Raw genomic sequence first — 26650 nt, 5'->3', positions numbered from 1 at the left:
ATGGAAGATCAAATACAGCCTTTAAAAGCAGAAATTAAAAAATCTAAGAAACAGATTCAGGATCTAGCAAATGAAAGAGTCCAAGGGGCAGCCAGTGACCATGGAAGAATGAGTCTGAAAGGAACTGAATGCCCAGGTGAAGTTGTGAAATTTATATAAATATTTCACAGATCACTCTGGAGGTGAGCATGGGCGTTAGTGAGCAGGACTGGGGGGAGACTGTATTGTAAATGGAAATTGGTAAAGACTCATGAGGAGCTTTTCCCCTTGGTTGAGGGGTCAGTTATGAGGGGACATAGTTTTAGGGTAAAGAGCAGGAATTTCTAGGGGATTTGAGAAAATCATTTTCACTCAGAGGGTGGTGGGAATCTGAAATGCCTGGGGAGATAGTGGAGGCTGGAAACCTTACAACCTTTAAAAAATATTTGCATGAACACTTGAAATATCATAACATTCAAGGATATTGGACAAGTGCAGGAAAATGGATTAGCGCGCCTTTGATGGTAGTTATTGTTGGCTCAGACTCGATGGGCCGAAGGGCCTTTTCTGCTCTGTCTGACTATGACTCTGTGTTATAAGGGTGTTTGGCAGAGCAAGAGTTAATATGAGTGTGGGGAAACTGTGCTGCCTGTATACTGATGCAGAAAGCCATCTTATAGTGGAAGAATCTGGAAGAAGGCAGCAGAGATTCAGCACCCACGTGTTGTACCTCAGCAGGACTGGCACCAATACCGTCACAGCGGTATTTGTTGTACTATGGATAGGGGTTTAAAGTAGATTGGCAGGAGGACAAGAACCTGAGTGGAGAACCGCAAGAGGGGGAAACAAAGATAGAGGCAAACAAAGTATCTTGAAGATGTATATAGTTATTAGTTGTTAATAAACACTTAATGTTCAAGCATACAATATTCATAGAATCCCAACAGTACAGAAAGAAGCCATTCGGCCCATCGAGTCTGCACCGACCACAATCCCACCCAGATCCTACCCCCATATCCCTACATATTTTACCCACTAATCCCTCTAACCTACGCATCTCAGGACACTATGGGAAATTTTAGCATAGCCAATCAACCTAACCCGCACTCTTTGGACTGTGGGAGGAAACCCACGCAGACACGAGGAGAATGTGCAAACTCCACACAGACAGTCACCCAAGCTGGGAATCGAACCCAGGTTCCTGGAGCTGTGAAGCAGCAGTGCTAACCACTGTGCTACCGTGCCTTCAGACTTCTCAGTAAGACATCGAACAACCCCTGCAACAATGTACAGTTTTTATTCCCCTTGCCAGTCAGACAATCAAAAGCTCTTTTTTGAAATAAAATCATTTTTGGTTATGGCTTCCATTTATGGTCTAGCTCATATTACCCTTGAGAGGATGATAGTATGCCTGCTTGAATCACTTTTGCCCCTGAATGCAATGGTTTCTCACTGCATCTACAGCAGTTTATGATCAGCTGAAGTTTCAAACCTGTGTAAATATTAGGTGAACTGATCACTGTTCTTTCATTAACCAACGCCATTCAAAAATCAGTTCATCAGGTGATTTATCTCATGTACAAATTGGTTGCAGCTTTAGTCTACAGAAGAAATGTGACTGCTTCAAAAGTAATCAATTGGTTGTGAAACATTGGGATGTCTTAAGGACATGATACAGCACTATATAAATGAAGTTTGTCCTTTTGGGGTACAGTCTCACAGATATCTTGACTGTCATTTTAGTATTTCATCCATTTTTATGTGTGAATCTACATTGTGTATTGATAAGATTATTTAACCATGGGTGAGCATCAAAACAAACCCAGTGCTTCTGTCATTAATCATCCACAACCTGCAGCAAGGATTCTTTCTTCCTACCCAAAAGGACGCAGAGGTCAATTACAAACAAATTTAAGAAAAACATGGACGGGTTCATGGATGAGAGGGGTGTGGAGGGATATGGTCCAAGTGCAGGTCAGTGGGACTAGGCATAAAATGGTTCGGCACAGACAAGAAGGGCCAAAAGGCCTGTTTCTGAGCTGTAATTTTCTATGGTTCCAGTGCCAGAAGTAGCTAAGCATATATTGGGATCATACCTGAGATGTTCTCTCTGTCTGGTTCAGCACTGTAGCTTGTGATGTATTTATCATATAAGACATCAGAGAATAAAATAAAACAAAATTAATGCTCCTGTTTTAAAGAGAGGTTTTCGAGCTTTGGCTTTCCTCAAGGCATTCCCAAGTATTTTAATTCCAGTCTTTTATATAAAACGAGAGAGAAACTTATACACCTGTTAGTGTATTATGAAGGATATTTCAGTTATAAATCAGAAAATTTTGCATTTAACTGGCAGGTTAAAATTAGAAGAAGGCATCATCCAGAAGATCAGTCAGATGGAAAGTTAATTTCAGATGCATTGTATATTTTTATTTTAATAATGCTATATTTTTTGCACAAGCAATGGGACTTTTGTTTCAACAAAGTAGAGAATGTACTTTGTCTTCCAACAATTTAGACAGTGATTTTTCAAGCTTTCATGATGTAAACCTGTGCTATAAATCTTGGTAGTGTGACAATATCATACCTTTTAAGAAATGTATTTGTATCATGTTTCCTATGAAAGATATGTTTAAAATTCAACTCTGGTTTATAGTGCCAATCTGTCTGCTAGGCAGATCACATGCTGAAAATGCGGAAGCAGAATTGATCCTAGATATTGGGGTGTTTGTTTTAATCTGAGCTAATGCAGTTTTGTTTATATTTTTCGGTCGTCCCCTGGGTTTTTAGAGTAGTGTTTAATTAGATTGATTGACGGAGACTGAGTCATGTGCTAGAGGATGGAGCTAAGCTTACAGAGAAAAAGCAGGCAGTTTTTTGCTTGGGTCTGCAAGGAGTAGGAGACTAGTTTGTGATCTTCTAGATAATAGGATCTCTCTCCAAAGGTGTGCTGAAATACTAGTAGCCTGCATACCAGCACGTAAGCCTGTTGTTTGTTAACTGACTTTGAAGAGGAGTTTACGTCTATGAGGAATATTGCTTAAATTGGAACTAATAGGTAGGCTAGCAGTTAAGAATTGTATCTTGTCATGTTTAAGTATTTCAATTGGTAAAGGTTATGCTAATTCTTTTTGTTATAGTTAATCTGCATTGTTAAATAAGGTTTGTTTTAATAAAAACTTCCTAGTTGGTCAATAGAAACTTACCTGGAATGAAACACCTGATCCTCTCACTCATGTCAAAATCAAAAATAGTTGGGATCTATCTAACTTCATAATATACCTTAGAGTTTCTGATCTGGTCCCTAACAGCAGGTATTTATTACACATTTATATTGAAACTGATTTACTTTGAATAATTATCATAGTTGTAGTGAATTTTGTAAGAAATAAATTGATTGGATTTTTACCATTGCCCACATCTTCTAACACAGATGAACATCACCTGGCTGATATAATACGAAGCAGAGTAAGAGACAAATTGAAAGCTGTAAAGGTGAGAGTGCCTCAACACTTGCTAAAAATGTACTTGTGCTTAATAAATGTTGTTTAATGGAAAATATTTCACTCGTATGTTTTCACAGGTAGGAATTGCAAGTGCATTCTTACAAGAATTGCCCGAATCTTCACCTCATCAGCAGTTAAGAGATGGACGAGTGACAAGATTTGATAAGACATCAGTAAGTAAAAACTTATCTTTAAACATTTATTGAGGCCAATAGATAGAAGATAGTACACAACTAATTGTTTATCAGAAAATAATATAAATGGGTTCGGGTGATGTCATAATCCACATAAAATTACCATGCAAAGCAGAAGATGACAGCTAATTAGAACACAAAAACACAAGAAAGGAGGAATAGACCAAATGGCCCTTTGAGCCTGCTCCAACTTTCAATATGATCATGGCTGACCTTGTGTTTCAACAATGCATTCCCACGCACTCCCCATTTTTCTTGATTCCTGGAGAGACCAAAATTCTTGTCTACCATCATCACACGGGGCGGCGCGGTGGCACAGTTGTTAGCAGTGCTGCCTCACAGTGCCAGGGACCCAGGCTTGATTTTCGGCTTGAGTCACTCTTTGTGCAGAGTCTGCCCGAGTCCGCATGGGTTTCCTCCAGGTGCTCTGGTTTCCTCCCACAGTCCGAAAGACGTGCTGGTTAGGTGTATTGGCCATGCTAAATTCTCCCTTAATGTATCCAAACAGGCGCCAGAGTGTGGCAACTTTTCACAGTAACTTCATTGCAGTGTTAACGTAAGCCTTCTTGTGACACTAATACATAAACTAAACCACATTCTTGGCTGAGATCCACTAACTCAAAATTGAAGATGATTTTAGTATTTTCTCAGTTTATGTGATTTGTTTGTGTTGACTACAAAATTCACTGCTCCATCGTGGATTCATATGCATGTTTAAACAAAAAATCTGGTTGCTTTGTGCCTGCAGATGCTATTGATTCTGTTGCAGAATGATCACAAAATAAAATTTCTTCAAAAGGAGTTTTTAAGATTTTTTTCCTGTGATGAGGACGTTGCTGTAAGGCCAGCATTAATTGCCCATTCTTAATTACAGCAAGACCTGGACACAATTAAGGTTTGGGTCAATAATTGACAAGTAACAATTCCCCACTGCCACAAGTGCAGGCTGTGACCATCTCCATCAAGAATCTAACTACTTCCTCATGATATTCAATGGTATTACCATTGTTGAAACCCTGCCATTGACACCCTGGGGGTAACCATTGACTAGACACTTAACTAGAACAGCCAAGTAACTACAATAAATCCTCATTTTATGCTGCCCTGATTTAAGTGGATTTGCCAAAAAATGGTGTTTGTTTTATGTGCGTTTCCCCCTCATGAGCGCCAATCTCTGCTTCAACCTTTTCTCCAGTTTTGTGCGTCATTGTATTTTGCATATCATCATGTTTCGCAAGTCATTGGGTCCTGTTGGGCCAGTGCCTTTGTATTGCAGTGTAGTCCTGTAGTCTTGGATTCTTTTTTTTAAAACAGAGGCATCCATAGCCAGAGCTCTGGGTGACACCTTCACTTTTAAAGTTTTTCATTCAAACAAAAGTTGGAAGATTTAAAGTTTGTAGTTTTGCTGTGGATGAGACTTTTAAATTATTTTTAAACATGAGCGAGAAATGTCCAGTAAGTGGTGGTAGAATGCTTACTGCTGCAAAGAAAGCAAGAAAATCCATCAGTCGAGCAGTGAAATTGTATGTTTTAAAATCTCTTGAGGCTAGAGAATGAGCAGCCGATATGGAGTGCCTGGGCTGCCCACTTCGACACAGTATCCAGGTCCTTCTCCAAGCCAACATGCCCAGCAATGAGATTCAAAATCACTCAAACATACTTTCACTGCATTAGGGATGTCCTCAAAGTTTTCCTACAGAGGTAAAATCTCTCTCTAACCCATCAAGCCAGAGTGGATTAAGTCATCCCGAAACCCGAGGGACTATCTAAGAAAAGAGAGATTGGTGATTGTTATCTAATTTGAAATTTTGCAGGTTTTCTTTTATATTTAGTGATTTATTTTGCAAATTATTTAACTAGAAGTGTACCATGCTGTTCATGTACAATACAGTATTTCAACTTGTACATGTTTTTTCTGGGGGAGAATAGGTTCTGTAGAACAATCTCCTGTGGGATTGATTCCTGTGGGAAACCATGATTCACATAAAGTTAATACACTTAAAGTGGCAATTTTCAGGAATGCAACCACCACTTCTAGTGAGCACTTACTGTACTGAGGCTACAAGAGCAGCTCAGAGGTGGGAAATTCTATAACAAGTAACTCTCTCCTAAATTCCCAAAGCCTGTATGTACACCATCCAGAGCACAAGTCAGAAATCTGATGGAATACTCGATTTTTGATTTGATTTATTATTGTCACATGTATTAGTCATGGCAGTATTGTTTCTTGCACGCTATACAGACAAAAAATACTGTTTATTGAGAAGGAAACAAGAGAGTGCAAAATGTAGTGTTACAGTCATAGCTAGGGTGTAGAGAAAAATCAACTTAATGCAAGGTGAGTCCATTCAAAAATATGACAGCAGCAGGGAAGAAGCTGTTCTTGAGTCGGTTGGTACGTGATCTCAGCCTTTGTATCTTTTTCCCGAAGGAAGAAGTTGGAAGAGAGAATGTCCGGGGTGTGTGGGGTCCTTAATTATGTTGGCTGCTTTGTCGAGGCAGCGGGAAGTGTAGACAGAGTCAATTGGTGGGAGGCTGGCTTGCATGATGGATTGGGCTACATTATGACCTTTTGTAGTTCCTTGCGGTCTTGGGCAGAGTAGGAGCCATACCATGCTGCGACACAATCAGAAAGAATGCTTTCTATGGTGCATCTGTAAAAGTTGGTGAGTGTTGTAGCTGACATGCCAAATTTCCTTAGTCTTCTGAGGAAGTAGAGGCGTTGGTGGGCTTTCTTAACTACAGTGTCAGCATGGGGGGACCAGGCCAGGTTGTTGGTGATCTGGACACCCAAAAACTTGAAGCTCTCGACCCTTTCTACTTCATCCCCATTGATGTAGACAGGGGCATATTCTCCTTTACGCTTCCTGAAGTCGATGACAATCTTCTTCATTTTGTTGACATTGAGGGAGAGACTATTGTTGCCACACCAGTTCACCAGATTCTCTATCTCATTCCTGTACTCTGTCTCATCATTGTTTGAGATCCGACCCACCACGGTGGTGCCGTCAGCAAACTTGAAAATCAAATTGGAGGAGAATTTTGGCCGCACAGTCACAGGTGTAGAAGGAGTATAGTAGGGGGCTGAGAACACAGCCTTGTGGGGCACAGGTGTTGAGGATGATCGTGGAGGAGGTGTTGTTGCCTACCCTTACTGATTGTGGTCTGTGAGTTAGGAAGTTCAGGATCCAGTCGCACAGGGAGGTGCCGAGGCCCAGGCCATGGAGTTTGGAGATGAGTTTCGTGGGAATAATAGTGTCGAAGGCTGAGCTGTAGTCAATAAATAGGAGTTTGACATAGGTGTCCTTGTTATCTAGGTGTTCCATGGTTGAGTGCAGGGCCAGGGAAATGGCTTCTGCTGTGGATCTGTTGCGGCGGTAGGCAAACTGTAGTGGATCCAGGTAGTCCAGGAGGCTGGAATGGATTCGTGCCATGACTAACCTTTCGAAGTGCTTCATAATGATGGACGTTAGAGCCACCGGCCGATAGTCATTAAGGCACGCTGCTTGATTTTTCTTCGGTACCGGGATGATGGTCGTCTTCTTGAAGCGGATAGGGACCTCAGATTGTTGTAAAGAGAGGTTGAAGATGTCTGTGAATACCTCTGCCAGCTGATCTGAGTGCACGTTCGGGTACCCCATCCGGGCCAGTTGCTTTCCATGGGTTAACCTTCAAGAAAGCTGCTCTGACATCTGCAATGGTGACCCCAGATACAGGTTCATCCAGGGCTTCCAGGGTGGAAGGCATGCTCTCGCTGACCTCTTGCTCAAAACGAGCATAGAATGCATTGAGCTCATCATGGAGGGGTGAGTTGGAGCTGGCGATTTTACATGCCTTCATCTTGTAGCCTGTTATGTCTTGCAGACCTTGCCATAGTCGGCGGGGGTCGGTGTGGCTAGCCTGGGACTCTAGCTTGGTCCGGTATTGTCTTTTGGCATCTTTGATGGATCTCCTTAGATCGTATCTGGCTTTCTTGTATAGTAAGAAGTCTCACAACACCAGGTTAAAGTCCAACAGGTTTATTTGGTAGCACAAGCCACAAGCTTTCGGAGCACTGCCCCTTCATCAGGTGAGTGGGAGTTGTGTTCACAAACAGGGCATATATAGACACAAACTCAATTTACAAGATAATGGTTGGAATGCGAGTCTTTACAGGTAATCAAGTCTTAAAGGTACAGACAATGTGAATGGAGAGAGGGTTAAGCACAGGTTAAAGAGATGTGTATTGTCTCCAGCCAGGACAGTTAGTGAGATTTTGCAAGCCTAGGCATGTCGTGGGGGTTACAGATAGTGTGACATGAACCCAAGATCCCAGTTGAGGCCGTGCTCATGTGTGCAGAACTTAGCTATGTATTCTTATCTTCTACAGCAGGGGTCTCCAAACTATGGCCCGCGGGCTACATCCGGCCCGCAGCAGGTTAACATCTGGCCCGCAGCCAGTGGGGCGGGACGGGATTCCCGCTGCCGAAAACAGTCCCGCGTCCGGAACCCCGCCGCTGACTCAGGATCCAGATGCGGGGACGGAAGCCACAGGCCGGACATTTGCTGCTGCTCCGCGCAGTGTCTGATGGACCCATGGGAATCCCCGCCCTCTTTACCGGCCTATTGTCCAATCAGTGCTGCCGTCCTGTGACTGACAGTTTATTAAACGAATCAGTAATTGAGACATCTGTTATCCAATTGCCACTCTGCATTGACTGAGTGACAGCTGCTTTATCCAATCCGTAAGCTCCATCTGTCTGAAATGAGCGAGAACAATGACAATGATGGTGGCAATTCAGACCAATTCAGTTATGGAAGGAAAAAAGAAAAGTGGACAGTGAGTGCCGCCTGTTTAATGAAGAATTGGGTGTAAAGTACATCTTTATACAAGCAGGTGATAAAGCCTTGTGTGTCATATGCAACGAAACTGTTGCAGTTTTGAAGGAGTACAATGTACGTCGGCACTATGAGACCAAACATGAACCAAGTTATTCCCAATTCACAGGAACACTGCATTCGGAAAAATTTGAATCAATGCAACACAGGTTGCTTTCCCAACAAGCCTTTTTTACGCAGAAGATTACTGAAAATGAAGCTTTAACCAGGGCCAGTTACAAACTAGCTTATGTGTTGGCTAAAAGAGGAAAGCTATTCACCGATGGAGATCTCATCAAAGAGTGTACAGTGGAAGAGTTATGCCCAGAAAAAGCAAATCTGTTCAAAATCATCAGTCTTGCGCCAAATGCTGTTGCTCGTAGAATTGAGGATATAGGAAGCAATATATTTCATCAAATTGCAGACAAAGCAAGAAATTTTCAGTTGTATTCTCTCACATTTGATGAATCGACTGATGTCTGTGACACATCACAACTCCTAGTATTCATCCGTGGTGTCGACAGTGAATTTAATGTGACACAAGAATTAGCATCAGTGCATAGCATGCACAGCACAGTAACTGGAGAAGACATCTTCAAAGAATTGCGAAAAATTGTGTTAGAACATAACCTGGAGTGGAATAAACTGCAATGCGTGACAATTGATGGAGGAAAGAACATGTCTGGGGTGAAGAAAGGTTTGGTTGGACAAATCACAAAAGCTTGTGAGGTTGGTGGATTCTCAAAGCCCATGTTTCTGTATTGCATTATCCATCAACAAGCATTGTGCGGAAAATATGTGGATATGTCTTGCGTTCTGAAACCTGTTGTTTCAACAGTGAATTTCATTTGATCTCACGGGCTTAATCATCGCCAGTTCATTTATAAAATTAATTTTTTTTCTTTGGCCCCCGAAAATGTGTAAAATATATGATGTGGCCCTCGTACTGAAAAGTTTGGAGACCCCTGTTCTACAGCAACAGGCACTGCAGGGGAAGGAAGATGACTATGAAGAAGATTATACTGGTGAAGAGGCTGTAGAAGACCAGGATTTGCAGCTGCATGATACTGTGATCTTTCAGAACCTCAGCCCATGATAGCCTCCAGTCTTCCGTCTCAGAGATTTATGCCAGTGGATTGTGGAAGGCAAACCAATCTATTCAGGTGCAGCCTCCAGAAATTAAGTCACCAGCAGTCTATGCCAAGAATCAGTTGCCATGAGATAAGGATCATTTTTGATTCCTTATGTAGTTCTAGATCCACTGGTGCCAGGGCTGCCACCTCTGTCATGTCAACGCACATTTGTTTGAATGGAAAACAGTCAACAGGCCATAACAATTCTGGACATCTGATCTGGAGTTTACTGCAAATTTTCTCTTGAGCTGTCTGAGATGTGAAAATATGTTTTTTAAGATTCAGATCATCCTCTTGATCAGCTGCCTAGTATCTAAATGTGCGTCATGAGAGTGCCCTTCTGCTGCTTTTTGCAGCACTCTGGCTTGGGTCATTAATTGTGGATGAATAGGGTATGCTTTTTTTTTTGCCCAGAGTGACCTCTGAATCTGATTCCTTTCCCTGAAGTAGTTAGAGAAGGTTGAGTGCAAAAGAATGAAAACAAGATGGTAGCTTCTGCATGTCTGGCGTTGATATTGCACAAATTGTCTGAGGATCGAGAGTGGAATCCCTTTATGTTGGGATAACTGTTGTTTTTGGGCACTCTCAATGCAGTGCACTGCTGCCTATTATGAAAATATTCTTCCTGAGTTCCTCAAGCACCTCGGCCTATGTGCCCGCTACTGGTTGGCTCAATTCCTCACCAGAGTTATCTGCAAAGGAAGACTGCCTAAACCCTGGTGCATATCCAGAATCATCAGCCTCCCAAAACCACCCATACTTACCTTCAAGCTACCAACCAATATCTCTGCTCTGTGTTGCAAGTTCTTAGGGTGTTTCATCTTACGGTGGATAGAGCCAGAAGTGGAGAAAATCGTGAAATCTGAACAAGCTGGCTTTTGTGAGAGCGAAGCTTATGCAACTAGGTCCTTGGTCCAACCATCTTCATTGAAAATAATCTCAAAACAGGCATTGTCTTTCTAAATCTCACTGATATACTGGTCTGCTTGTCAAAATTTTAAGTCCTCTCTCCCTGGATCACTGATGCCATCAAACTATTACTCCAAGATAGATGGTTCAGGATGCACATGGGTGATGAGACAAGTGCCTGGAGAAAACAGTCAAACGGGCTTTCCCAGTCTAGCGCCAATCGTTTCAATCTTTATATCAATGATTTGCCTCTAAACTAAAAAGTTCGCCTATGCTGATGATATCTCCTGTGCCTCTCAGGCTCAAACATTTTCTAAACCAGAGGCAATACTAAACAATGATGTTGCAAGGTTTTAAGCAATGGTCTTCAGCGCAGCAGCAACAAAACAATCTCAAATATATTCCACTTTGACAATGCCAGTGCCAAGACAGAACACAACATCTTTAATTCAAGAGACTGAATCACCAACAACCTCTTGTTTATCTTGGTGTTATCCTTGATTGAACACTGACATCAAAAAGACATCTGAGCAAGTCACAAAGATCAAAGCACAAAGCAGCCTCATCAAACTTGCTGGCTCTTCATGGTGTGCAGATGCTCAATCCTTTAAAACCTCTTGCCATCGTCTACTTGACAGCAGAGTACTGTAAATCCGTATAGTGCAACTCATCCCATACCAGGCTTGTAGATGCCCAGCTCAGTACAACAATGAGTATCATCTTAGGTATTTACTGATTAACTTAACTCCCCTGGTTCCTGCTCCTGCGTAACACCCTGTTCCTTCACATAAGAGGGAATTTGTGACAAATTTTCCAGAGAAGGATTACATCAACCCAGGGTTACCATTGATCAGGAACTAAACTGGACCAGCCATATAAAAAACTGCAGCTACAGGAGCAGGTCAGAGGCTGGGAATTCTGCAGAGAATAGCTCACCTCCTGTTTCCCAAAAGCCTGTCTATCGTGTTCAAGGCACAAGTTCAAAATGTGACAGAAAACTCTCCTCTTGCCTGGGTGAGTGCAACTCCAACAACACTGAAGAAGCTTGAAACCATCCATTGGCATTTCATCCACCACTTCCAACTTCCACTCTGTCCACCAGAGATGCACAGAGACTGCAGTGTGCACCATCTACAAGATGCAGTGCAGCAACTCACCAAGCTCCTTCAACAGCACCTTTCAAACCATGACCTGTACCCCTTACAAGGACAAGAGCAGCAGATGAATGGGAACACAACCACCTGTAAGTTCCCCTCCAAGTCATGCCTCCTCCTGATTTGATTCTATATCACGATTCCTTCGCTGTTGGGTCAAAATTCTGCAAATCCCTTCATAACAACACCATGGATGTAACTATACTACATGGACTGCAGCAGTTCAAGAAGGCGGCTTACCAGTACCTTTTCATGGACAATTAGACTTGGGGAATAAAAATATTGGCCTTACCAGTGATGCCCACATCCTGTGAAAGAATAAAAAATATATTTTTCTCAATTTTTCCATTCAAGCTACTATTCTTTCTCCCTCACATACAGTTCCCGATCCCTTATCTGATGTTCCCCCCCCCCCCCAGGTTTCATGAATACTGGGGCCGGTACCTGGGTTGCTAGCCAATTTGTAAATGCATCTCTGGTAAAAAATAACAATATTTGCATTTTCTAGATGGCTTATTATTTTGAGTTAAATTTTTGAAGTTTATTTATCAATGTAATAAAAATGTAGTGTAATAACTTATCACCACCATAAAACAGAAGAGCTAAACCTGTTGATCATTCCTATTGTTGAAGAATGATGGTGGATCTAAATGTGAGCAATATTCTTTTATCCAGGTTAAATGTGAAATATAATTAGGATTTTACGAATTTCATGTGATTTTTATTTCTTTCAAATTTCAGAATGTGGAGTCAGATGAAGGATGTCAATTTTTTACTTCTACTTTGGATATGTCACCTGAATCAGTAACTCATGAACATGAATTGGCACAACTGAAAGATGTACCTTCTGAATTTCATCTTGTGAGGTTGGAGGTAACTAGGAGCCAGAATTTATAGAGGGAAAACCAGAAATAATACCAAAATAAAATTGTCATGGTTATTATCAAACATTGATGGCAGTATTTCCATTTTCTGGATTCATAAAGGTTAGGCCATGTCCGATGAACCTGATTTGAATGTTTTGAAGAGGTAACTGAAGTAGTTTATAGGAAATGCATGTCTGTGGGTGTTATTTATATATACTTTCAGAAGGCATTTGAGAAATCCTCATAAGAGAATTAGCTGAAATTGAAGCTTGTAGATTGAAGGCAAGTCATTGACCAGGTTAGGAAATTGGCTGAGCGCCAGAAGATGGAAGATACAGATACTTCGAAGTTCTGAGAGAAACAGGTTTTAGTGAGGAGCTGAAGGAAATAGCATTATTAGAGAAATGATTTTGGGGAAATTGATGGGATTGAAGGTGGATAAATCTCCAGGACCTGATAGTCTTCATCCCAAAGTACTTAAGGAAGTGTCCCTGGAAACAGTAGATCCATTGGTGGTTATTTTCCAAAATTCTTTGGACTCTTGATTGGTTTCTACAGATTGGAGGGTAGCTAATGTAAGCCTGTTTTTCAAAAAAGGAAGGTAGAGGGAAAACAGGGAACTGTAGACCAGTGAGCCTAACATCAGTACTGGGGAAGTTGCGAGAGCCCATTATCAAGGATTTCATAGCTCGGCATTTGGAAGGCAGTGGTATAATCAAACAAAGTCAGCATGGACTTACAAAAGGGAAAACATGCGTGATGAATCTATTGGAATTTTTTGACGATGTAACGAGTACAGTTGACTGAGGAGAACCAGTGGATGTGATTTATTTAGACTTTCAAAAGACTTTGGACAAGGTCTCACATAACAGACTATTATGTAAAGTTGAAGCACATGGGATTGTCTTGAGATGGATAGAAAGCTGGTTAGCAGATAGGAAGCAAAGAGTTGGCATAAATGGGTCTTTTTCTGATTGGCAGTCAGTGACTAGTGAGTTCTGCAGCGATCTGTGCTAGGACCCCAACTGTTCACATTATATTAATGATTCGGAAGAGGGAACTGAATATATTATCTCAAAATTTGCAGATTATACTAATGTGGGTGGGAGGGTGAGCTGTGAGGAGGACAGGCTGAATGTGTGGGCATATGCGTAACATGCGGTATAATGTAGATAAATGTAAGGATATTCACTTTGGTAGCAATAATAGAAAGACAGATTATTACTTGAATGGGTGTAAATTGAGAGAGGTGGATACTCAGCGAGACCTTGATGTCCTCGTGCATCAGTCGCTGAAAGCGCATAGATATAGCAGGCAGTAAAGAAGACAAATGGTGTGTTGGCCTTCATAGTGAGAGGATTTGAGTATAGGGATAGGGATGTTTTGCTGCAATTGTATAGGGTGTTGATGAGGCCACACCTGCAGTATTGTGTGCAGTTTTGGTGTCCTTTTCTGAGGAAGGATGTCCTTGCTATGGAACGAATAAAACAAAGGTTTACCAGGCTGATTCCTGGGATGGCAGGTCTGTCATATGAGGAGAGACTAAGTTACTTAGGATTATATTCACTGGAGTTTCGAGGAGTGAGAGGGGATCTCATTGAAACTTATAAAATTCTGACAGAGTAGATTCAGAAAGAATGTTCCCAATGGTGGGAGAGTCCAGAACTAGGGGTCATAGTTTGAGGATAAGGGATAAACCTTTTAGGACTAAGGTGAGGAGAAATTTCTTCACCCAGAGGGTGGTGAATGTGTGGAATTCACTACCACAGAATGTAGTTTAGGCCAAAATGTTTCTGATTTGAAGAAGCGATTAGATATAGCTCTAGGGGCTTCAGGGATCAAAGGATATGGGCGGAAGGGAGATTAGGATATTGAATTTGATGATCAGCCATGATCAAAATGAATGGCAGAGCAGGCATGAAGGGCTGATGGCCTATTCCTGCTTCTAGTTTCTATGTTTCTAATTGGTGGGTACGCTAATAAACTGAATGTATTCCTACCTGAATACACCACTATTTGTATGAGAGCCACACATTCATTATGCATTAGACCCTGGAGTTCAGCACTCAGCTGAGCCATACTCCCCATGGTTTGAATAGTTATAGGGTGCCCCTTCAGTTGGCCAAGAATTAATGTGCTGAACTTCTCCCACATGCACAGAGATTCCTTCCCAATCGATTTTTTTCTAACCGTGTCATTGTAAGATGAGGTCGAAAATGCTGCTGCTGACCTTTGTCTGGGAGTCCAGCTTCCAACCTCTCCCTATCACCCACCAAGTTACTTCCATCCTCCTGCATAATCATTGCCTCCTAATTCCACTCCCACCTATCATTATTCAACCTCTGCCTGTTACCTCTGAATCATCATTATCAATGAGGATATTCCTGTTCTCCCCTGAGCCCTTTAATATTGATGTCCCCATGCCCTTTGTCGACTTGATCCCTCCCCATCTCGAGGTCACATGCACCCTGACTTTTCAGTACCCCTCCATGAGACCATCCAATATCCTCTCCATGATATTTCAGCTACTGACGTACAGGATACAAATGCCTCCCCTGAACATAGCTGTGGCTTCTGCCTCGCAGTAGCATGACTGTAACCACTAAGATCAAATTAGGTAACTGACCACTTCTATAGCCCCTATTGTTTTCCCTAGTCATGTGTTAAAATACTTGTTTTCCACTGATAGGCTAATTCGTGTCTCATAATTTCTCCAGCCATCTGCCTCTAATCAATTCCCTGCTTTGACACCAATCTTAATTTTCCCCAAATCTTAACACAAATAAGATCCTGAGAGAACGTGACAGGTTTATTAGAGACTAGGACTGGAATTCTCTGGCCATTCATGCTCCGACGCCGCTGCAAGCGAGAACAGAGAATTTGGCGCTCAGTTGTGGGGAGGCAATGGTCTAGTGGTATTATCACTAGACTATTAATCCAGAAGCTCAGAATATAGGAGGCATGGTTAGTAAGTTTGCAGATGACACCAAGATTGGTGGCATAGTGGACAGTGAAGAAGGTTATCTCCAATTGCAGTGGGATCTTGATCAATTGGGCCAGTGGGCTGACAAATGGCAGATGGAGTTTAATTTAGACAAATGCGAGGTGATGCATTTTGTAGATTGAACCAGGGCAGGACTTACTAGTTAATGGTAGGGCGTTGGGGAGAGTTACAGAACAAAGAGATCTAGGGGTACATGTTCATAGCTCCTTGAAAGTGGAGTCACAGATGGACAGAGTGGTGAAGAAGGCATTCGGCATGCTTGGTTTCATCGGTCAGAACATTGAATACAGGAGTTGGGACATCTTGTTGAAGTTGTACAAGAGATTGGTAAGGTCACATTTGGAATACTGTGTGCAGTTCTGGTCACCCTATTATAGAAAGTATATTATTAAACTAGAAAGAATGCAGAAAAGATTTATTAAGATGCTACCGGGACTTGATGGTTTGAGTTATAAGGAGAGGCTGGATAGACTGGGACTTTTTTCTCTGGCGCGTAGGAGGCTGAGGGGTGATCTTATAGAGGTCTATAAAATAATGAGGGGCACAGATCAGCTAGATAATCAATATCTTTTCCCAAAGGTAGGGGAGTCTAAAACTGGAGGGCACAGGTTTAAGCTGAGAGGGGAGAGATACAAAAGTATCCAGAGGGGCAATTTTTTCACACAGAGGGTGGTGAGCGTCTGGAACAAGTAGTAGAGGCAGGTACAATTTTGACTTTTAAAAAGCATTTAGATAGTTACATGGGTAAGATGGGTATAGAGGGATATGGGCCAAATGCGGGCAATTGGGATTAGCTTAGGGGTTTAAGAAAAAAGGCAGCATGGACAAGTTGGACTGAAGGGCTTGTTTCCATGCTGTAAACCTCTATGACTCTAATGTTCTTCCGGGTTTGAATCCTGCCACAGCAGATGGTGGAATTTGAATTCAATAAAATATATCTGGAATTAAGAATCTACTGATGACATTGAAAGCATTGTCGATTGTTGGAAAAAACCATCGGGTTCACCAATGTTCTTTAGAGAAGGAAATCTGTCGCCCTTACCTGGTCTGGCCTACTTATGATTCCAGAGCCATAGCAACGTGGTTGATTCTGAACCGCCCTCTGGCAACTAGGGATGGGCAATAAATGCTGGCCAACCAACGATGCCCAGGTCTCATGAATGAATAAAAAAGAAATCCCTGTTCATTGCAGTGGGACTAGAGAATCGCACTGGCATGAATGGCTGGAAAATTTCAGCCCAGGATGAAGAGACGTAGTTTAAAAATAAGGAGTCTGGCAATAGAAGACAGAGATGAGGAGAATTCTTTTCTCTTAGCAGTCATTAGCCTGTGGAATTCTCTTCCCCAGAGAGCAGAGAAGTCCGAGTCATTTAATATTTTTAAGGTAGAGTTAGATTGACTCCCTTGTCAGTCAAGAATCTATGTGTATAGGGGTAGATAGGAAAGTAGAGACCACAATTAGATCAAGCATGATCACATCAAACGGCTGGGCAGACAGGAGGAGCCAAATGGCCTACTCCTTCTCCTAATTCATATATATGTTTGTATGTATGTACTGACCATATTGGCTCCTGCTCCATCAGTGCTTCAATTTTTAAAAATGTTATACTCGTGTTCTAATCCCTCCATTGCCTCACTATATCTGTAATGTCTTTTAGCCTTCTAACTCTCTGGGACTCTTAAGTGCCACTCTCCTCACAGCACCACTGACCATGTGGCTTCAGCTCCCTAGGCCTTGTGCTGTGGATTTCTAAAGAGCAAAGAACAGTACAGCACGGGAACAAGCCCTTTGGCCCACCAAGTATGTGCCCACACTAATGCCTCTCTAATATAATATTTTCTTGCCTCTATGTGGTCCATATCCCCCTATTCCCTGCCTGTTCATGTATCTATCAAGATGCCTCTTGAAAGTTATTATAGAATCTGCTTGCACCACCTCCTCCAACAGCATGTTCTAGGCATTCACCACCCTCTGTGTGAAAAACTTGCCCATTACATCTCTTTTAAACTTTCCCCCCTCTCACTCTCAAACTATGCCCCGAGTAATTAATCCTTTGACCCTGGGAAAAAGACTCTGACTATCCACTCTATCCAAGCCTGTAAGCCTCTATCAGGTCCCCCCTCATTCTCCGACGCTCCAATGCAAACAATCCAAGTTTATTCAACCTTTCTTCATAGTCCATATCCTCCAAACCAGGCGACATCCTAGTAAATCTCTTCTGCACCCTTTCCAATGCATCAACCTCCTTCCAGTAGTGTGGTGACCAGTACACAATACTCCAAATGCAGCCTAACCAAAGTCTAAAACAGCTGCAACGTGATTTTCCAATTCCTATACTCAATGCCCCGACCGATGAAGGCCAGCATGCCATACGTCTTCTTGACCACCATGTCCACCTGAGTTGCCACCCTCAGGGAACTGTGGATCTGCACGTCTAGATCCCTTTGTATGCTAATATTTCTATCATTTACTGTATACTTTCCTCCTGCAGTAGACCCTCCAAATCACATCACCTCACATTTATCCAAGTTGTCTTCTGCTGTCTTCCGGCTTCAGCCTCCAACAGATTTATATCCTGCTGTATCCTCTGACAATCCTTCTCACTTTCCGCTTTTCCCCCAATTTTTGTATCATCTGCAAATTCACTAATCAGACTACCTGCATTTTCCTCCAAATCATTTATATATATTACAAACAACAGAGGCCCCAGCACTGATCCTTGTGGAACACTGCCTGTCACAGACCTCCAGTTAGAAAAGTACCCTTCCATTGCTACTCTCTACTTCATATGCCCAAGCCAGTTTTGTATCCATCTTAGCAGCTCACCTCAGATCCCATATGATTTCACCTTCTGTATCAGCCTGTCATCAGGAACCTTATCGAAGGCTTTACTAAAGTCCATGTATACAACATCCACTGCCCGGCCCTGCTCAATTTTTCTGGTCACTTTCTCAAAGAACTCAATCAAGTTTGTGAGACACGACCTCCCCTTCACAAAATCATGCTGCCTTTTCTTGAGAAATCTCTTCACCTTTCTCTTGCTGTAATACCTTCTTTAAGACTTAACTCTTTTGCTCGGCTTAGGCATCATCTGTTGGCTTGTTGTCAATTTTTGTCTGATCAAGCACCTGTGAAATACCTTAGGATGTTTCCAATGTTTAGGTGCACCATATAATTGCATATTAAAGTTGAAGGCACATGGTCAGTGGTGGAGTGAAGAGAGTGGCACTTAAGAGTTTGAGACGGTTAGAAGGTTAAAGAATATTACAGATATAGTGAGGCAATGGCGGGACTAGAACACAAGGATAACATTTTTAAAATTTGAATGACCTCATGGTGGATGTGCAGTCAATGGTAGGGCACCACTGAGTGTACACTTATTGCGAATCAGCAGAAACTGAAAATATGACCATACTGGGATAAATCTAGGTAGAGTATATTTCCAATGCGCCTCATTTACTTTGTGCTGAGATAGAGGCTACAGAGGAAAATCATCCTTATTACCCTTGAGAGTTACTCAGACATTGTCCATGCATGACTTTTACAGAACTGAATGTGCTACAAATTAAGTTCTGTTGTAAATCATTATTTTGAATTCAATTACTCGTAATCTTGCTATACTTTGGCATTAAATGTACAATTTACTTTTCCTGAATAAAGAATTGCTTTTGCTTTTGAAGCTCATACATTTGTTATTATTGTTTAGGAAAGAGAAGAAAATGAAATTCAGCTTACTGGTACTATGTCGGAAGAAAAGGCCAAATTTGACCTTTACCTAAGTGAACATATGACTGAAATGATACCTGCTGAATATCAGCATCATCGATTCCAAAGAGAACAGGAAAAAAAACTTTTCGTCCCCAGTACATCACCAGGTACCACAAAAAGATTGGAAAGATTAAGCAGGTCTTCCAGCATCTGTGGAGGGAGTAACAGAATTAATGTCAACTCTGTTTTTCTCCACAGATGCCAACATCTATTTTTTTTTGCTTCTGCAGCAAAAAATAAATAATTGTAGTTCATGGTATTATCATCACAGTATAAAATGCATGTTGTTTTATTATAACATTTTTACATGCTATCATTGTACAATGAAAATCAGTTACTTAGCACCAATTCTTGAAATGGGTATACTTTAAAATATTGCAAGGTATGTCAAGTTTTCTTTTAATTTTTTTAGTGGCTCTAAATTGTAAGCTTCCAAGAAATATTGCACCTCACGTGTTGGAGGAAGAAGATTTCCATATCATTCATAAACTGGATGTGTTGAAAAAAAATTGTAGCCCATGCTATTATCATCACAATATACAATGGGTGTTGTCTTATTATAGCATTTTTACATGCTATCATTTTACCAGGAGAATCAGTTACTACCACTGTTTCTTGAAATGGATATACTTTGAGAAATTGCAAGCTGTGTCAAGTTTTCTTTGTTTTTTGTAGTGGCTCTAAACAGTAAGCTTCCAAGAAACATTGCACCTCGTGTCTTGGAGGAAGAAGGCTTCCATATCATTCATAAACCAGATGTGTTGGAAAAAAATATCCATAAGATGGAGAATCGTTTTCTTATGCAAGAAGAGGTAACTTCATAAAGATAATGTCATTATCTATTTCTGGAAATGGATTGGGGTGTTGTGGAAGAAAGCCTTGAGAAACTGAGTGGTTGAGTTGTAATGGTTCTTCTTCAGAATAGGAAAAATTACTACATAAATTGCCATTGGTCACTCTAGTTCAACAACTTGTGACTAATTAGGAGATAAAATTGGCAAAATCTAGGAACACTGGAACAAAATTAAGTCATTCAATCTCTTGTGGTTGTTTCAATGTTCAGTTAGATCATGGTTCATCAGTACTGTAGCTCCATTTACCCACTTATGTTCCGTATCCTTTACAAAATCAGAACACATCAATCTCCATCCTAAATGTTTCACTTGACCTGGCATACTCAGTCTTTCTGAGGAGCAAGTTCCCGATCTCTACTAGTCTATGTTGTTATGGACAAAAGATTTAATTTAAAATAGCCTTTATTTCTCCTCCCGCAACCCGTCTGTAAACAGAAAGTGTTTATTTTTGATTTTCCCCTTTATATTGACCTATTTTCCCCAAACCCTCAGTTTTGGAGATCCAATTCTCTATTGTTAATCCTATAGCAAATTCGATATAGGGTAAAATCTGAGGTCAGTGTATGTTAATACACACTCAAAATAGGGTGTCGTTATGTAACCCCCAGTACATTCATACAATAAACGAAGGATAAAGGGGGGAAAAAGAGGTCCGGGAAAACCCACAGACAAAATAAGAATTATTGTTTCGCATGAATCCAGTGTCCAGAATCAAAAGACCAGTAGTGTATTCCTTCACAAGAGGTTAGAAGACTGAAGCTGATGTTGGATCATCCACTTCTCCAATAGCGATGATTTCCCTGATGGGAGGGGCACATTTAGGTCTTAGTCTTATAGGCCCTGGTACAGAAGTTCTAGTGGAAAAGAGTGTCGGTGGGGAGCCACTTATTCAAAAACATGTTTTGTGGTCATCATTAGACATTTAATTCAAGCATTTTATTGATTTCAAATGAAATCTCTCGTGGTGGGATTTGAACTCAGGCCCCCAGAATATTATCCTAGGTCTCTGGATTACTAGTCCAGTGGTAATACCACTGTGTCACTGCCTCCCCACAAAGATTGCTTTGTGCTTCCCCACTCTTCCCACCAATAATGGGACTCAATAGAGATGGAACGGAGAAACAAGAAGGCATAATCTTAAAAGAAAGCCATTTGGAGTGAAATTAGGAAGTATTTTTTCACTATGTCAGGGGCTAAGACCTCACTTTATAGTTTTGTAATATAGATATATTTATAAGCTATATTTTTTTTAAAATTGGGCAATGGCTTTAAACTCACTGAAACCATGACTATCTAGGTCTCACATCAAAGGAATTTCTGGCCTTCAGAACAGCAACAACCACGTTATCATTAAAGAAACACCAATGCTGTGTGTCTGGAGAAATCAAATCCCAAGGAGTTTTGTACAAAGCTCCTTTACACTTCTAAGGCCAGGTCCTGGTAAACAGAGATGAACCATCTAGGATAAAAGGACCTGCAAACTTCTGTTGAACTTACTAAGGGCTGAAACAGTAACCATCTTTATATGAATGTGCAAATTACACACAATAAGATGGAGAAGCTGGTGGCAGAAATAAAAATAGATGGCTTTGATCTGATTACCATTACAGAGACATTGTTGGGAAATAAATGTTCCAGGGTACATCACATTTGAAAAGACAGACAGAATAGAAAAGGGTAAGAAGTATCTCTGACAGTAAAGGATGATAGAACACACTGGTGATACAGAGGAGATTAACGAGGTTGATTCCGGAGTTGAGATGGTTGGTTTATGAGGAGAGACTGAGTAGACTGGGGCTCTACTCATTGGAATTCAGAAGAATGAGGGCAGATTTTATAGAAACATATAAGATTATGAAGGGAATAGATAAAATAGAAGCAGGGAAGTTGTTTCCACTGGCGGGTGAAACTAGAACTAGGGGGCATAGCCTCAAAATAAGGGGAAGCAGATTTAGGACTGAGTCGAGGAGAAACTTCGTCACACAAAGGGTTGTGAATCTGTGGAATTCCCTGCCCAGTGAAGCAGTTGAGGCTACCTCATTGAATGTTTTTAAGGCAAGATAAATTTTTGAGCAGTAAAGGAATTAGGGGTTGCAGGAAAGTGGAGCTGAGTCCATGAAAAGATCAGCCACGATCCTGTTGAATTGCAGAGCAGACTCGAGGGGCCAAATGGCCTACTCCTGCTCCTAGTTCTTATGTTCTTATTATGGTGAGAAAGAGCTTGGCTCAGAAAATTGAGAGTAGAATAAGTATAGGTGGAGATGAGGAATAACAGTGATCAGAAACGTTGGTGGGAGCAGTTTATAGGCCCTCTAACAATAGTTATTCAAAAATAATTGCTTGTAATAAAGGCAATGTAATAATTTTGAGGAACTGTAATCTTCAGAATTCACATTTTGAATTGAAGATGACTCTTTGTTTCTGAGGGAGAGTCATATTTGACTTGAAATGTCAATTCTTTCTCTCTCCATAGATGCTGCCAGACATACTGAGTACTTACAGTGCTTTATGTTTTTATTTTGGCTTTCTAACACCAGCAGTATTTTTTTTACAACAGTAATTCCTCGGATGAGGAGACATTTCTTCACCCAAAGAGTGGTGAGCCTGTGGAATTCATTACCACAGGAAGTAGTTGATGCCAAAACATTGAATGTATTCAAGAGGCGGCTGGATACAGCACTTGGGGCGAATGGGATCAAAGGTTATGGGAGAAAGTAGGATTAGGCTATTGAGTTGAATGATCAGCCATGATCGTGGTGAATGGTCGAGCAGGCTCAAAAGGCCAAATGGCCTCCTCCTGCTCCTATATTCTATGTTTCTATGTTAAGTTGTAGTGGCATGATTGAAAAGTGCAACTTTAAAGTAAAACAACTTAAAGCAAATCAGATTTTTCCATTACAACCAATGGAAAAGCTGTAATTAAGTTCTGCAGGACCTTTCTCATCTGAAAAAAAAGTTAAAACGTTATGCCCTGCAGGTTGAAACACTTTATGTAGCTAAATCCCTATATTGGTAAATTAGATAATCTTGAAAATAAAATATATTTAAAAACATAAAATAAATGTGCCAGCTCTTTCTCCTTGCCTCTCCGGCTTACTGCTGACTGTCTGGCACATTATCTTTCTTGCTTGCCAACCCTTCAGTTTGTTGCCTTTCCCGGTCCTAACCCTCCTGGTCACCGCTGACCCGCCAGCTTACTGAGTCTCCTGCTCCCCAACCTTCTGGACCCCAATGATCATGTTTTCAGAGCCTCCAGCTCGCCACATGTCCTAGCATTTCTGTTTCATTGATCCCCCCTTTCACCAACCGTCCTGGTCACTGCTGACTCTCCCTTTTGCTGACTCTCCCTTTTGCTGACTCTCCCTTTTGCTGACTCTCCCTTTTGCTGACCCTCCCTTTTGCTGACCCTCCCTTTTGCTGACCTTCCCTCTTGCCGATCTTCCCTCTTGCCAGACTTCTTGACCTCAGCCTCTGTCGCTTGCCACTTCCTTCTCCCAAACCTTTACTCAGTGAGGGCTTAGGATGAGTGGCAAAAGACAGGAAGAGCAGCTTTGACTTAACCAAGATAAGCTGAGAGAGGTGGCACGAGGAATGATTGTTAGCACCCAGGAGGGTCCAGGAGTGGGAGAGGCAGGAAGCCGGAGAATCAATGAGATGGAGTGGGGGTCAGCAATGACTGAGAGGATCAAGGAGGCCAAAATGATGCCAATCAGGGTCATGCAACCGTATGTCAGACCAGGAAGGAAAGATATTAAAATGGAATTCCGGATGCTAAATGTCTTATTGACCAAAGTTAAAACAGACTTAAAATGGGCAACTTAAAATGGGAACTATGAGAGCAAACTAACTGAGAATATGAAAACAGATTCTAAGAGCTTTTACAAATATGTAGGAAAGGAGAGTAGCAAAAATAAACATTGGCCCCTTGCAGCAGAAATGATGGAAAATGAGAAAAATAGAGAGACATTGAACAAATATTACAACTATTTTTTGTCAGTTTTCACAGTAGACTATACAAATTACATCCAAAAATAGAGGGTGATGAAGGGGCCAAATGGAGTGGGGAACTTAAAGTGATTGATCTCAGTGGAGAAAAAGTATTAGGTAAACATACAGGGCAAAAATCTTACGAATCCCCAGGATCTAATGGGCTACATGCAGCGTAAAAAGTGTAGCTGCAGAAATAATGAATGCTCTGATTACAATTTTTCAAAATGCTGTAGAATCTAGAACAGACCCAGGGGAAACATAACTCCGCTTTTCAAAAAAGGGAGAGAAAACACAGGATTACAAGCCAGTTAGCCTGACACCAGTGGTTGGGATGTTGACCCTGCAACAGTAATGGAATGGCGATATACTTCCAAATCAGGGTAGTGAGTGACTTAGAGGAGAACTTCCATGTGGTGATGTTCCCATGCATCTACTAATCTTGTTCTTCTAGATGGTAACAGTCAGGTTTGGAAAGTGCAACTATGGAGACTTGGTGAGTTCCTGCAATGCATCTTATAGATGGTACATATTGTTGCCACTGTTTGTCAGAAGTGAAGGGAATGACTGTTTGTGGATGGGGTACCAATTGAGTGGGCTGCTTTGTCCTGGATAACGCCAAGCTGCTTGAGTATAAATGAACTACGCTCAACCAGAAAACTGAAGTGTGTTCCACTTGCAGATGGTGGACAGGCTTTGGGGAGTCAGGAGGTGGGTTACTCATTGCAGGACTTGGAGCCTCTGACCTGCTCTTGTGGCTACAATATTTATACGGCTAGTCCAATTCAGTTTTTGGTCAATGGTAACCACAGGAGGTTGAAAGTGGCGGATTCAGCAATGGTAGTGCCATTGAATGTCGAGGGACGATAGTTTGATTCTCTCTTTTTGGAGATGGTCATTGCCTGATGCTTGTGTGGCATGCATGTTACTTTCCACTTGTCAGCCCAAGCCTGGATATTGTCCAGGTCTTGTTGCATTTGGACATGGACATCCTCAGTATCTGAGGAGTTGTGAATGGTGCAGATGAACAGATGGACTTTGCAGAGTAGATAGGACTGAATTTGCTGTAGTTGCCTATACAAATGCTGGGTGATGTTTCCAGTTTCATTCCTTATTGATGTTCTAACAGTTTTGATGTAACTGAGTGGCTTGCTAGGGTATTTAAGAGTCAACCACATTGCTATGGATTTGGAGCCACATGCAGGCTAGGCCAAACTAGGTAAGGAGAGCAGCTTTCCTTCCCTAAAGGCAATTAGTTAACCAGATGGGTTTTATTGCAATCAACAATGATTTCATGGTCAACATTAGACTTTTAATTCCAGAGTTTTATTAACTCAATTCACATTCCACCATCTGCCATGTTGGGATTCGAACCAGGTACCCAGAGCATTATCCTTGACAATAGCGTCACATCACTGCCTCTCCCTAAATTGAGTTTTGAAAGCACGGGTTGGTTGAATATGATCAGTACTACGTCGATTGCGAACAGCTCAAGGGACATGGTGTTTTGCAATAACTGCTGTTCAGCGAAAAAGACGTTTTGCCTGTCACAGAAATTAGTAAAGTGTATATGAATTTTGATGCTGGTGTGATGCCAGGAACATCAGTCCCAGTCTCTGGCAGATCATTTCAAACGGAATGTTTGGTCGTAAAAATAGAAAAGCAGAATATTTTTTAGTTAGTATGAAACTTGTAAATGTTGATGTTTGGAGGCACTTGGAAATATGGATATAAAGAATATAGAAAGTTAACATGAGGGTATAGCAAGCAATTAAGAAGGCAAATGGCATGCTGGCCTTTATTGAAAGGAGGTTGGAGCACAAGAGAAAGGATGTCATGCTACAATTGTACAGGGCTTTGGTAAGATCACATCAGGAGTACCATTTGCTTATTTAATCTCCATATTTAATGATGGATTCACTTGCATTAGGTGAGATGCAGCAAAGCTTCACGAGGTTGGTTCCTGAGATAAGAGGGTTGTCCTATGATAAGAGGTTGTCTAAATTGTAACTATGGGGGCAATTCTCCCACCCGATGCGCTAATGTTTTAGCATGTCGGGCCAGGAGAATTGCGTGTGGGCCGATTCGCGGGATTCGCGCATACGTTCCTGACATGTGCGCATCTCCCAGCGCTGGATCTCTGGCGTGGTCGGAAGTAAGTACTTTTAATGTAATTTAAATGTCACTATCAGGCCCAGGACTGAAGTTTCCTGGCCCCATAGCAACTCCCACCCTACCAGTACAATTTCACTCTGGCGGGGTTCAGAGTAGCTCCCCACTTTTGGGGAACTAGCAGGTGACCCCGCTGGAGTGAAGGGGGGGCAATTGGGCCCCCCCCCAGGGGGTTGGGTGGCAGGGATGTGGTGCTCCTGGTCATGGGCACACTGGCACTGCCCATCGGGCATTGGACAGTGCCAAGGGGGTGGGGCCTAGGGGGCAGG

At 41.7% G+C, this 26650-nt stretch overlaps 1 protein-coding gene across 1 annotated transcript in view; it reads left to right on the top strand.

Moving 5' to 3' along the window:
- The window catches only part of LOC144500237 (protein CC2D2B-like), a 190400-nt gene continuing 163750 nt past the window's right edge, over positions 1-26650 (top strand). The window contains exons 1-7 of the mRNA XM_078222914.1: positions 1-136; positions 3410-3471; positions 3560-3655; positions 9510-9602; positions 12471-12602; positions 19307-19475; positions 20044-20180. Coding sequence (XP_078079040.1) covers positions 1-136; positions 3410-3471; positions 3560-3655; positions 9510-9602; positions 12471-12602; positions 19307-19475; positions 20044-20180 — 825 coding nt within the window. The remainder of the gene's footprint in view (positions 137-3409; positions 3472-3559; positions 3656-9509; positions 9603-12470; positions 12603-19306; positions 19476-20043; positions 20181-26650) is intronic.

Source organism: Mustelus asterias, chromosome 11 (genome assembly GCF_964213995.1).
Source record: "Mustelus asterias chromosome 11, sMusAst1.hap1.1, whole genome shotgun sequence".
In the NCBI taxonomy this organism is placed as follows: Eukaryota; Metazoa; Chordata; class Chondrichthyes; order Carcharhiniformes; family Triakidae; genus Mustelus; species Mustelus asterias.
This window is presented reverse-complemented; position numbering and strand designations above follow the sequence as displayed.